The 13,564-nt window shown below is 40.2% G+C and overlaps 1 protein-coding gene across 1 annotated transcript in view; it reads right to left on the bottom strand.

Moving 5' to 3' along the window:
• Positions 1 to 13,564, bottom strand: part of SPHKAP (SPHK1 interactor, AKAP domain containing) — a 53,672-nt gene that overhangs the window by 13,025 nt on the left and 27,083 nt on the right. Inside the window, exons 4-7 of the mRNA XM_070945815.1 lie at positions 9,221 to 9,280; positions 8,610 to 8,744; positions 5,703 to 5,952; positions 1,239 to 4,959 (exon numbers count right to left, since the gene is read on the bottom strand). Coding sequence (XP_070801916.1) covers positions 1,239 to 4,959; positions 5,703 to 5,952; positions 8,610 to 8,744; positions 9,221 to 9,280 — 4,166 coding nt within the window. The remainder of the gene's footprint in view (positions 1 to 1,238; positions 4,960 to 5,702; positions 5,953 to 8,609; positions 8,745 to 9,220; positions 9,281 to 13,564) is intronic.

The raw sequence follows: 13,564 nt of genomic DNA, 5'->3' as shown, positions 1-13,564 counted from the left end.
CACCCTCTCACAGTGACTGGGCCAGATAACACCAACAATAGAGTCAGAAAAGCCCATCCTTTCATTCGGTGGATGACAATTGCCCCCTTAGCACCTGCGTACCATTTTGTCCAGTTCTCTTCCAGTTAGGGGTCGGATAAAAGGCCAGCAGTTTGTAAAGATGTTAATAACGATGGTAATAGTACCACGGGCACAAGATCTTCCCTGAGGCAAGAGTAGGAGTAACGAAACAGCAAAACCCAATCCAAGGGTGGATGGCCATCAAAGGCCAACACCCACCCATACCTGGGGGAAGGGGGGGAGGAGGGGCCACCCAAGGCGACCAATAAACCAAACCATGGTCAGCCTCCCACCTCTCCTGCCCCCAAATCTCCACAAACCCCCAGTCACAGCTCTGATCTCACAACCCCTAATCACAGTAGGGGTCTCAGTCAATAAAGGCCAGATGGTAGTCCTGAGGGCAAGAGCTATCCGTATCTCCCCCATCCACCTACTGCAAGCTGTTTCCCTGGCCGGCCGGTCTGTGGCCTCCATTGCCTCCACAGCTGCCGCCGCCGTCATGGTCGCCAGCCTGCAACTAGGCACCCTAGGCTGTCCAAGCACCCCGGGGCCTCCCGAAAACATCCAAAAAGAGCGTCCCAGAGGTCCCAGGGGGGCGAGGGGCCACTTCCAAGCCGCTGCCGCACAACCGCCGACCACTGCTGAACGCTTCAGCCTCCACTTCCTCCGGCGCTGAACAGCCGGAAACAGCTGTCGTAGCAAGGCCATCGCCCCATCTCCCGCGGCGCTGCCAAACAACGAGTCCAGCCCTGCCCTGGCATTCCAGAGGGCGAGGAAGCCCTCAGCAGGCAGGGTGGACATTCCCCTCACTGGGGCTGGAGCCGGAGGTGGTCAGTACGGCTCCCGAAGACCCCGATGTCAGCAACTACTCCATCCCCGTAAACAGAGCTCATTCGGCCACCGCCATCTTGAGGCATGCACAGAAGAAAATTCATTTATTAAATTTATTAAAATATTGAATTATGTAAAAATGCTACATTTTCAATTGCCTATATGTTTTTAACCCACTCACTCACTACTCTACCTGCTATCTTGGAGTATGGCCCAAACAAACTATGGGCTTAGTCAAGGTTGAAAAAAATGGCAAGGCTGCTTCTTTACCTCTTGCTTTCCTGTTAGTGCACTACTAATTTGTCTGCCATGGAGCCTTACATTCTTCTTTGGGGAATGAAACTTACCCATGGCTGTTTGAGGAAATTAGCTGTTGTCCTGAATCAGCATCTATGGGTTTCCCTTTGAGTAGATCTTCTTTTGCTTTGCTAGAGGTAACATTAATTCCATTTAAAGGCTCTGAGGCATTATCAAGGTGTTGTCTTTGATCTGTTTCGATCTGGATTAAAGGCACTTCCCTGAGGCAAGAAGATGAGCTCGTGGGTTTTATAGAAAACAATCCAGGGAATGAGGCCTGCTGTTCTTTCTCATCTAAGTATCTTCTGTCTCCAAATGGTTTAGTGTTGTTTTGCATCCCTGATGGGCTATGGATGCTTTCTGTGGCATGATCTTTCTTTGTGGAATCTTGGTGGACGGCAATTAAAGTTTTCCCACTTTCAACAATATTTGCAGCGAGCCTGTGTGCATATTGCTGAACATGTGGTGGATGCTGTTCAGGCTGGGCAACCTCCCCGCTATCTAGAATTATTTTGTTCTTGCACATCAGAGCTTTAATGGAGTTTGCCCAGGTCTCATGAATGAGCATGTCAGTTACCTGATCAGTCCTACATCTTTGGTACAGGTAAGAATCTGATTTACAGAGTCCTGAAGAAGACGCTGTGTTGACTGGATAGACAGTTAAGGAATCTCGGTGGCCACTACGAGAAAAGCCATCTAATGAATTTGCCTTAATGGGCATATTTACTGTTAGCCTAGATGTTGAGGATCTGTTGTCAGGGACTGAAGATTGCCTGAAACAAAAAGATGATCGTTGAGAGGGAAGTAATAAGCTGCTGCTCCATTCCTTTGCATTCTTAGCAGAATATACTTTTTCTTTATGTTCTTTTTCAATTTCCCTTAACATGTACCTATAAAACTCTTCAGTTATGCTTTCGGTGCTTGACTGTTTGGATGGGCAACTTGGCTTTACATTGAGGTGGCCATTCTTTTTGGTGACTTGCTGCAGTGCAGATGTTATAATATTATTGGCATTTTTCCCAGCATAGTAGTCAAGTAATAAATCAAACTCTCGGCCTTCAGTTTCCATCTGGTTGACCATAAACCTTGAAAACTCATCTGTAATGCTTTCACAACTAGATTGCTTGGAGACTGAACTAGTCCTGCTTATTGACTGTCCTAAAGTATTTATGAGAGCCAAAGTATTTATAGACCCTTTAGAATCCAAGTCCTCCTCAGGAATGCTTTCACAGCTGGATGCATTGACTCTATTCCATCGGTCACAATGGAGCCTATTTTGAGGATGGCTTGGATTCTGCCATACATTATCAGCCACAGAAAACTCAGCTAAATTCATAATTTTAGCAGCGGCTTCATTTGCAAAGTTATTGCTCAAATCAAGGGTGTCATCAAGGTTAATTGAGTCATCCACTACCCTATTCATAAGCCATTCTTTTAATTCAGGATGTTCATCGGTTTTCCTTTTGATCTCACTGAGTCTAGGTGGCCGATGTTTTCTCACAGTTGATCCACTGGTTTGGGTTTCCTTTTTCCTTTTCATAGGTCGACATGGCAGAGCCTGGGGCATCAAATAATCACTTCCTCTTTGCCATGCACAGAACCAAGGCTGCTTGCCATTTGAATTATCAAGGCAAATGGCAGCAATTTCTGTTGCCATGGAAACCACTGTTTCTGCCAATTCTTCTGCAAAATCTGTTATGCAGTATTTATCTGCTGGATGCATCAAATATACCAGAGGTCGGGTAGGCAGAATACCTTGATTACCCAAGAAAGGTACACTAAGCTGTCTTTCATTGTGCCACGCAGCATCACATGTGGGCTCTTCATGATTTTCTGTTATTATGGAGACACTGGACGTTAGAAATTCTTGAAGGTCATGTATGCCTTCACTGCCTAATGTCTGGTTTTCTCTGCCACTAAACGGAGATAGTTCTGCCTTCATGTAATTGCTATTTGGATTTACGGGCCTGCAGCATTCTTTTGTAATTCTTTTCAAATACCTTTTCTTGGAAGATGTTTTTCTGGAGAGTGAACTCTGAGCATTGACTGTAGATAGAGATTCCAAGGCATTTGGCACAATTTCCTCTTTGACATTGTTCACCAAATTTGTCATTAATAGACCATCCTTGTCATGGAAATTACTGGTGAGCTTATTATTGGAGCAGTTTGAGGACTGGTACAATACATCATTTTTTGTCTCTTTTGGTTGGCAGTCCATTATCTGTTTGCTAAACGTATCTGGAATGAAAGTATTTGAGCATTCATTAAGCTGTGTAATGTCATTCATTTTCTTGCAAGTGAAGTAAAATACATTAAATAGAAGCTGATTTGCAGTTGCAGTAAAAACATCTTGTGTGCTTTCTAAACATGCATCTATGTTCTTTTCTGAGTGTTGTTTCTTTCTAACTTCCTCCACAGAATGCCTGAGAATAATATTGGACAAATTCTGAGCAAGTTCATCAACAATGATTTCATCCAGGAGAGCGGTAGAGGGCTTTGTCGCAGCCTGAACTATTTTTCCATTTACAGACTCCATAAATTCTCCCATAGTTCTGTATGCATGAGGTCTGGTTAATACTAGAGATGCCTCTTTGAACAAGACTTGTGCAATGCTATTGTTCAGATTCTCCATAGTGCTTCCAATGGCTATGCTACAATGGAGCGTAACAGCTGCTGATGTCTCAGCTGCAGATAAGAGTCCACTTGAAGTTACAGGATATATATCTTTTTTTTCACCAAGTCCATGAACAGCAACTACATTTGCCATCTGAGCCATGTTTGAAAGGTCAGGTAGAAATGAATAATTCACAGAGTTACAATTACTGTTGGTACTTTGGGAAGTTTTTTCCTCCACTTCACAATTACCAACAGTCATTGCAGAGTTCAGGGATTCCTGTTCTCTGAGCTTTTCTGCAGCATGTGGACTTGAAATGGTACCAATGACAGTAGCTGCAGAAGCCAAAGCTACCTCCAAAGGACTCTGAGTACTTTTACTGGGACTATTGTCTTGGAAAAAATCTGCACCAGAAGAATGTTCAACTTCAGACCAAGGATGTAAGCTTGGAAAGTTAGACCCAGGCCACTCAGACTTATCAGAACCATCTGGACTCTGAACAATAACGATTTTTGGAAGTGCATTCCATGACTGGCAAACCATTTCATTCTGTGTTCCACGTGCTGTTGAAGTTAAGGGGTTACTGACAGAGATGTCAAGAGCAGTTTCTTTGGTAAAAGTTGACTGAGACAATCTAATGAATGCATCTTGCAGGACAGACTCTGCCAAATTTGTAGCAAACTGACCTGTAGGAGCCTGATCATTTTGAATGAGAGGATGAGGTATTCTTTCAACTCTACAGTTTAACATGTCCAAATGACTTTTTTGTCCTGCAGCTAGTTCATCCAATAAAACTACATCCTCCTTAGTTGTTATGGTGCAACATACATTTTCTGATTTGTTGTTATCACTTTTGCCAAAGTCCTTCTTATCATCAGTGCTGGAGAGTGGCTTACATTTCCCAGTTGTATTATACTTTCCAACTTTCCAATTAAGCTGCTTATTGGCTTCATCTACAGTTTCTAAAACATTGTCTTCAGCTTCACTATTATATTCTTCTTCAGATGACATTGAAGATCTAGTAGAAGCTGTGCTATCATGGCTAATGCAGCTACCTTTCAGGAAAAAGGGCACTTGGGCCTTTTTGCAATGCAAGTCTTCACAATCTCCTTCTCTGTACTTTTTGAATTCAGCTGCAAGATGCAGATTTTCCTCACCTGCAAAAGAAAAACAATACATTAACCTGCAAAAGCAGTTAGACTAGTGGCATTTACAAGTCTGATGAAAAGGAGAGAAAATCATGCTGTAGAATGTCTCTCTCATGGATGATATTTTGAATGTTATTTAATGACCTGCAGGTTATTAAAAATCTCCTTCCATGTTACGTAAAAATAAACCAGCAGTCAGGCAATATGCTCAGACTAGCAGTTAATAGATAGCAGTGAAGACCATCTGAAGATATTCAGATACCATGACATGTCCGTACCTATGAAAGTTCAGAATTGCTCTCTGAAGTAAAAGTTGGACTTTAAAAAAAACAGGATAGAAAGAGTATTGACACTTTTGAACTTTGGTGTTAGAGAAGATTCTTGAGATGATAGTCAAGAAAACAGAGAAATGAATCATAGAACAAATCAACCCAGAATTCTCACTCAAGGCACAAATTACCAGATTCAAATTGTCATACTCTGGGCTTTATGTGAAGACTCTAATTTTATCTCTCTTTACTCTAATTTTGAGAAAGGTGATAGCAAGAAGAGATTGATCAGGAGCAAGGAGGACACTCAAATACAAAATTAATAGCTGCACTGTTGAAAGCTCTAAAAGAGTAGGAGGGATAGATAATCCTGAAACGGTGTATCTATGTTAAAAATGGATATCAGCTTGATTGCACATTCAATCATCTGCTCCTAAGTAACACAGATGGTTATGAATCCACACTCAGACCTCCAGATTTTACCCTGTTTATATTCATCATCCTCATCTTCAAAGTGTTCTGATGCTGTGAGAAAATCTTCTTCTATTGAAGAGACCGAGCAGTTAGTATCATCTTCTAGCTTCAAGCTGGTAGCCTCTATGTGCAGCTGCTTTTCCTGCACGAACTCCAGGCCAATCAGAAACTTGTTTATTTCAAAGATGATGCAGCTTGTGTTCTTCCTTTGGTTTCCTCTTGCACACTGAAGAAGACATATATCTGCCAGCCAAGAACACTAGGGGAGGAGGAGGAAGAAGGAAACAACACAGAGAGATTATTGAAATATGAAATAAAAATAAGGAATATTTTATTCATTTTTTTCACATTCCCAAGGTATTTCTTGTTTTTGTTTTGTTTTTATTTTTATTAAATTTATATACCGCCCTACTCCCAAAGGACTCAGGGCGGTGAACAGGCACAAAATAAAATACATAGATACAAAAGTTAGAAACATAATTAAAACCAGATTAAATAATTTAGCCCGAGACAATTAAAAATCCCAATAATTTAAAACAGATTAAAATTTCGATTTAAAAGAGGCCAGCAGGCCGGCTTGCTGGAATAGGAGGGTCTTAAGAGCACAGCGGAAAGTGCGCAGATCCGGGATCCTCCGTATCTATTTCTTGGGTAAAAAGATCACATTCATAAAATTTATATGATGATGAACATTCTACTTGAAGAGCTATAATCCTAAACTCAGGAGTATGCTCCACTGAACATATGCATCACATAAATAGCTAGTATGTTCAGGTTATATATGCTTGCATGACTTTGTTAAACTTGATGTCAGATTCTGTTCTTTACTGTACTCCCAGATTCATTTTTTGTTTCAAGGTCAAAAGACATTATGTAATTTGAAAGATGACAGCTCAAATACATCTGCCCAGAATAGGAGCCTGATTCTAAGTATAATTAGCCCTGATACAGTTCCAGAATAATAACAAAGCCATTTAGTTCTCATCCAATTAAATCCTTCTCTTTTGATAGTACATACATGGATGCCAATGGATGAATGCCTGTGATTATAAATATTCTGAAAATGCCTACTGTGGATTAGTTTGAACACTTAAAGAAATGCAAACAGTGCATGGCAACATGGCTACAAATTGGCTATTTATTTTCTGTAGGTGAGTGGTGGTACCTGGTATTTGTCCTTATACTTATAATTAGGTTGAATTTAATGTTTTATTTCATGAAAAAAAACTTGCACTCACAGATTTTATATATATATATATATATATATATATATATATATATATATATATATATATATATATCTGTGCTCTGATTGGATGGGGGGTTGGCTGTGCTCTGATTAGATGGGTGTGTGTTCTGTTTAGGTGGGGGCTTGGTTGTGTTCGTGTTAGTCTGAGTAGCAGGGGGATTTGAGCTGGTGAGCTGTGTTGCTGTTGTTTGGCTTCGTGTTCGTGGCCATGCCACCTATTCATGGTGGGTGTCAGTCTGCTTCATGTATGGATTGGAGGGGTTTAAAGTGGCTAATGATGCAGCTGTGGTCTGGCTTCTGGTCCGTGGTCATTCCTCATCATCAGTGTGGGTATGAGTCTGCTTTCTGCGTGGATATGTGGTGGTTACATCCTGTGTGGGTCTCGTGAGTGTGGGTCTGGTGTTATTCTTTGTGTTAGGGACTCGTTTGTCAATAAGGGCGGGTTTCCAAATGGCTGGTAGGCGGGAGGTATCATCTCGTTTATTCATGCTGTGTGGACGTTTTTCTATCTCGATGGCTTCTCTGATTATTCTGTTGTTAATGTAACCACCACACATCCACGCAGAAAGCAGACTCAAACCCATACTGATAATGAGGCATGACCACGGACCAGAAGCCAGACTACAGCTGCATCATTAGCCACTTTAAACCCCTCCAATCCATACATGAAGTAGACAGACACCCACCATGAAGAGGTGGCACGGCCACGAACACGAAGCCAAACAACAGCAATACAGCTCACCAGCTCAAATCCCCCTGCTACTCAGACTAACCCGAGCACAACCAAGCCCCCACCTAAACAGAACACACACCCATCCAATCAGAGCACAGCCAACCCCCCATCCAATCAGAGCACAGCCAACCCCACAACCAATCAGAACACACCTCCACCCAATCAGAACACAGCCAAGCTCCCACCCAATCAGTTCACACACCCACTGGCAGTTAAAAGGAAGAAACAGCTGCGATCACACACATTGCTCCTAGAAGCATGAAGCCGAAAACACCAGCCTGAAGATGACAAATGAGACTTCGTCGAAATGTTGCCAAGACACCTCCAATTTTACGCGGGAGAAAACCCGAATAACCAAAGACCTACATACAAACCCCCGCGAAAACCTCAATATATATATATATATGCATATTCTTTCTAGCCAGGTTTTACCTACGTAAGCTAAGATGTTCTGCAGCCCTGGTTCTGTGAAATCTCATTCACAAGTTTCTGGGTTTTTTGTATCTTGCTGACAAACAGCAACTCTGTGCTGCTCATTGGGAGACTCAGATAGCTATTTCTGCCTTGTAAGGCGTCATCAGTGAGCCACACCCTCTTCTCAAGTATCCTCCCTGTAAAGGTACAATGTTTCTTTTTTTTTTCATAGGCTTTTATGTGCATATTCTTTCTAGCCAGGTTTTACCTACGTAAACTAAGATGTTCTGCAGCCCTGGTTCTGTGAAATCTCATTCACAAGTTTCTGGGCTTTTTGTGAATGACTTGTGAAAAATGTAGTGCAGGCATATACAATATTGTATTTGCAGGCATATACAAATTGATTTTCTGTGTTCCATTCAAGGGAATTACATGTAATTTAAATCCCAAGGCAGTGGTTTTAATATATATATATAGGGCATGAATGCATTTCTAAAGATTAATTCATACAAGTTCATACCTCGGACACTTCAAAATCAGCCTGAAGATTTTCTGAAGTTAATCCACTCAGGAAAATAATTTCATTGTCTTTTGGTGGCTGTACATTCATTGAGGCAATAAACTTTGGAAGATTTGGGGAGATATTGACCAATCTCTGAAATACAAGAATCATGATCTTGAGGCAGACTGTATCGTATTTGTTAAGATAGCCTTGCTATTAAATATAAAATAAGTGTGAGTGCTGACATCCTCAGAAATGAACTGAGAATGAACTTCTCATTGATAGTAAATGGAGATGAATTTTAAAATGGCGATTTTATGAGATCACACAATTTCACCCATCCAGAAATTTCTACAATCCAGATGTGAGAAGCAAGCAGTCATAGTGTTTGAGCATTGAATTTCACAATTAATTGGATTCATGTTCAATTTTTCATCTAAGAAGCTCAAAGCAACATACCTAAGGAGGTTTCTTAACTGTTCTCTCCACCACAAACATCCTGTGAGATAAGTTGTGTGCAGAAGAGTGATTGACTGAAGTCACACCATGAGCTGCAAGGCTGCATGGGGATACTGTTGGATCTATTCCTACATGAATCCTACTGCATGTGTACTTAGAAGAACACTTGCCTGTTTCATGAATTCACTGTTGTAATCAGCTTTGCCTGCATCCAGATTCACAAAGCATACCTGTAATGAGAGCATGAAAGACAAATGAAAAAAAGAAAAAAAGGAGTGGGGGGGATAGATTCTAACAAATCCCAGGAAGAAAAAAAATCTATAAACCTATTTGGAGACAAAAAATTAACTCATTTGTCTAAAGTCCTTTTGCAGAATGACAACTTCTACTACAAAAAAAAAAAGTCCAAAAGTAAGCAGCCTATTACTTAGAAGAAGTAAGATTCTTCTAAGTATCTTAGAAGATTATTAAATTAATCTGGAACATAAGCAATTGGTTTATTTTTTGTCCTTCCTAATCTGAGTAGCTGGAATTCTCCAATGGCCCAGGGTGAATTTTTTATACTATACGCAGTACTACTCAATGTTTCCCATAGAAGTGCTTGATTTTGAATAGTAAAAGCTAAATGATGACTTTCCCCTGGCACCCAAGAAGCTACTTATACACAAGGAAGACAAGTATCTGTATATTTATATTTGGGGTTGTATGAGTATGATTTCTTCAAAGAAACAAACTATTATGCAGTTGAAACAATGGAACTGTCACCTTATCAATAATAAAAATTCAGCCCAATACTATGTATTTAAATACTATGAGATTTAAATCTAGGTTTCTTCTTTAGTTTAGTTTAGTTTAGTTTAGTTTATTATATTTGTATACCGACCTTCTCCCAAGGGACTCAGGGCGGTGAACAGCCATGGTAAAAACAATGTACAACAAAAATTAAAAGCTTATTAAAATAATTCAATCATTCGGCCAAACTTAAAACATCCAACTAAGATCATTTTAAAACCCCTATCAAAACCCAATTTAAAAAAACTTTATCCTGTCAGTCCAGCTTGCTGGAATAATAGGGTCTTCAGAGCATGACGGAAGGCACGGAAGTCGGGGATCCTTCATATGTCCGGGGCAGTTCATTCCATAGGGCCGGAGCCCCCACAGAGAAGGCTCTCCTCCTGGGGGTCGCCAGCCTAACTGTTTGGCTGACAGCACCCTGAGGAGGCCCTCTCTGTGGGAGCGTATTGGTCGGTGGGAGGCAATCGGTGGCAGAATGCGGTCCTGTAGATAACCAGGTCCTAAGCCATGGAACGCTTTAAAGGTGGTAACCAACACCTTGAAGTGTACCCGGAAGACCACCGGGAGCCAGTGCAGCTCGCCCAAGATGGATGTTACATGGGAGCGATAAGTCGCCCCCATTATTACTCGTGCGGCTGCATTCTGGACCAGCTGGAGCCTCTGGGTGCTCCTCAAGGGGAGCCCCATAGAAAGCATTACAATAGTCCAGCTGGGAAGTGACGAGGGCGTGAGTGACTGTGCGCAGGGCGTCCCAATCTAGAAAGGGATGCAACTGGGAGATCAGGCGAACCTGATAAAAGGCCCCCCTGGCCACGGCGTCATATGATCCTCCAAGGACAGCCGTGAGTCCAGGAGGATGCCCAAGTTGCGAGCCCTTTCTGAAGGGGGTAAGATCTCATCTCCAATAGCCAGTGATGGTGTCAGCTGGCTATATCGGGCCATCGGGAGCCACAGCCACTCAGTCTTGGAGGGGTTGAGTCTGAGCCTGTTCCTCCCCATCCCGATCCGCACGGCCTCCAGGCAGCGGGATTATCAACTAGCTGAGAACTGAAATTTTTCCATACCTAGCTGTTTGTTTGATGCAAAGAAAAAAATTACAAGACACTTGTAAATATAAATATACTCTGCATATCTAGTATAATCAAGGAATAATACTCAGAGAGCACCAAGTTTCCTGAAGTTCAACCCTGAGCTACAAATAATTATCAGCAGTACTATTATACACATACACACACACACACACACACACAAAACACCACAAAACAAATTTTAAATAAAGGTCTGTTTAAAATTTCAATGAATGCCCAATGTAGACAAATACTATATGCACAGTAAGGAGTTAGTGGGAATTAGCTAGCAAAGGTACACTAGAGAATAACAACTTTCAGCAAACCCAGATAACACAGCCAATAGTAAAGCAGGCTGAGAACTGTAGCTTTACATTTTTTTTCCAAAATTAAAAAGAGAAATAAAACTGGATCTTAACACCAACCAAACTTTGTCCAATGCTCTAAAAATAGTGAACATGTATCCATTCCAGTAATGTTTCAGACAGTGAGAAATAATTGATGTTTGGATAAAGACTAGTTTCCATGGTTTGCACTATTTGCAGACAATGTATTGTTGGTGTTATCTTTATATGGTTTTCAATTTATTTGATTTGATTTGATTTGATTCTTATACATGTCTCCTTATAAGCTCTGAGACCTGGAATGGGATGCACCATATAACTTATTCTCAGCAATCTCAATTATAGAGTCCTAATCACTATCTAAAGATGGAATCAGTTTCAATTTATAAATTCTGGGTATATGGACAATACACTCTCAGTCTGTTCCAGTGACCTAACTTCTTTCTACTACAAAGAAAAACCCTACTGGTAGAGCTAGGAGCTTAAACTGGTCAAACTCATTGGCTGAGGATGAGGTAAGGAAAACATCGCAAGGACAAGGAGAAAAATAAATATTACTAGGACTTGATTATCCTAGCAGATATGGCCTATGCATGAGTATATAGAGAATTTCACATAGAGCGAAGACTCTAAATAGTACTTTATAGAGAGAGATTTTAAATCTCAACGAGATTTTATTTTATCCTCTCTTGGCCATCACTACCTTGCACCATACATAGATGAGCACAGACAGATCTAACAACCTTTTAATCTTTGGGGCAATTTGCACTCTCTTGAAATTATCACAAAAAAAGACTCCATTCTTTATGATATCCATTAGTTCTGTTGAGATTGGTTTCTGGATATGCTAGTACTGGGGATTGTACTCTAAGTATATTCATTTGTACTAGATGTTCCAAATCTATTTCATCAGATGAAACTAAAGGGGAAAAAAACAGTATTGCAATCAGATATACATGACAAAAATTGTTGTGTTAGTCATAAAATACAAACTGATCAAATATAAGTAATGAAGCCGGATTTAGCAGTACAGGACTGGAAAGAATCTGAAGGCCATTTCAGCAAATATTCTATAACAGTATGATAATATTCATAAAAAATAGACAACTCTATCTCTTTTAGACAAATTACAACTTGGTTTTTGTTGATTTGGGACTGAAATTAAAGACAGAAAGAAAGCTTGCTTTAAGCATGTATGAGAATTCACTAGGGAGAACAAATGTCTACAGAACAAATATCAGAAATGTGTCATAACACACAATAGCACAATTCAGATTAAGGTTTTACATTTGTCTGGTTTTCACTTATGCCTATGTAATAAGCATTGATTCCATGTAAAAAATACAGTGGCTGTAGGAACCAGATGCATAATATATTGACAAACTGAACCCAGAACGGGAAAGGATAATATATTATTTTACTTTAAAATGTTGTCTTTCCATTGTTCTAGACATATATTTAAATAAATGAATCTTAAAATAGGTCACTTGATTGGTGATTGTCACTTCAATCATTTGAATATATGCTTGGCTACATTACAGAAAACATTTGCCCTGAAGATACACTATAAAGCAATATATTTTAAGTTTGGTAATAACTTGTTCATAAGGTTATTCTCTTTCATGAGTTTTTAAAAATGTTTTGCTCTGTTAGTGTTTTTCCTGGAAAATACATATATGTAATAATAAGATGCAAGAAAATGCTGCCACAAAGAATGGCTTACTAATTCAGTTGCCATTGAATAATAACATGAAAATATGGAGATGAATTGAATTGAAGGCATCCTAACAGGATAGTCAACTCAAAAAGAAAACCATTCCCCAACTCCCATTTAGAGCCTTCAATACAATTCTACTCATAGAAGTGGAAAGCAGAGATTATTTCATAGGGAAATAATCTCTTGACTGGAGCAGTCGGAGCAGCCCAAGTGATTCAGATGAGAGGGGGAACTTGCAAAGTATCTACAGTGATAAGGATTATTTAAGAGCTGTCAGTAAGAGAATAAAGCAGCAGTCTTAAGGCTGCTTTAGCCTATAAGAAACCAGTAGCTTCACCTTCCTTATCCCATTCCCTGTTGTTTCCTTCTTGGATTTTGCAGAGAATGTTGGACTGTTCCACAGTTCTCTTATATGTAAAATTCTTGTACTTTCAACATTACTAAAAGCTGTTTTGCCAAAATCTGAAAACAGTGCATATGGTTGTGTGTTACAAGTTCCTCTTTAGAGCACACATTTGATGGCATCCACCATTCCTCTTTACTATTGGTAAATTCATCTTTGTAAAACTGAAACTGACAGTGAACAAATCA

This window comes from Pituophis catenifer, unplaced genomic scaffold (genome assembly GCF_029215685.1).
Source record: "Pituophis catenifer annectens isolate HBS135680 unplaced genomic scaffold, rPitCat1.0.hap2 SCAF_6, whole genome shotgun sequence".
In the NCBI taxonomy this organism is placed as follows: Eukaryota; Metazoa; Chordata; class Lepidosauria; order Squamata; family Colubridae; genus Pituophis; species Pituophis catenifer.
Note: the sequence above shows the minus strand (reverse complement) of the source record. Positions and strands in the feature narration are given on the sequence as shown.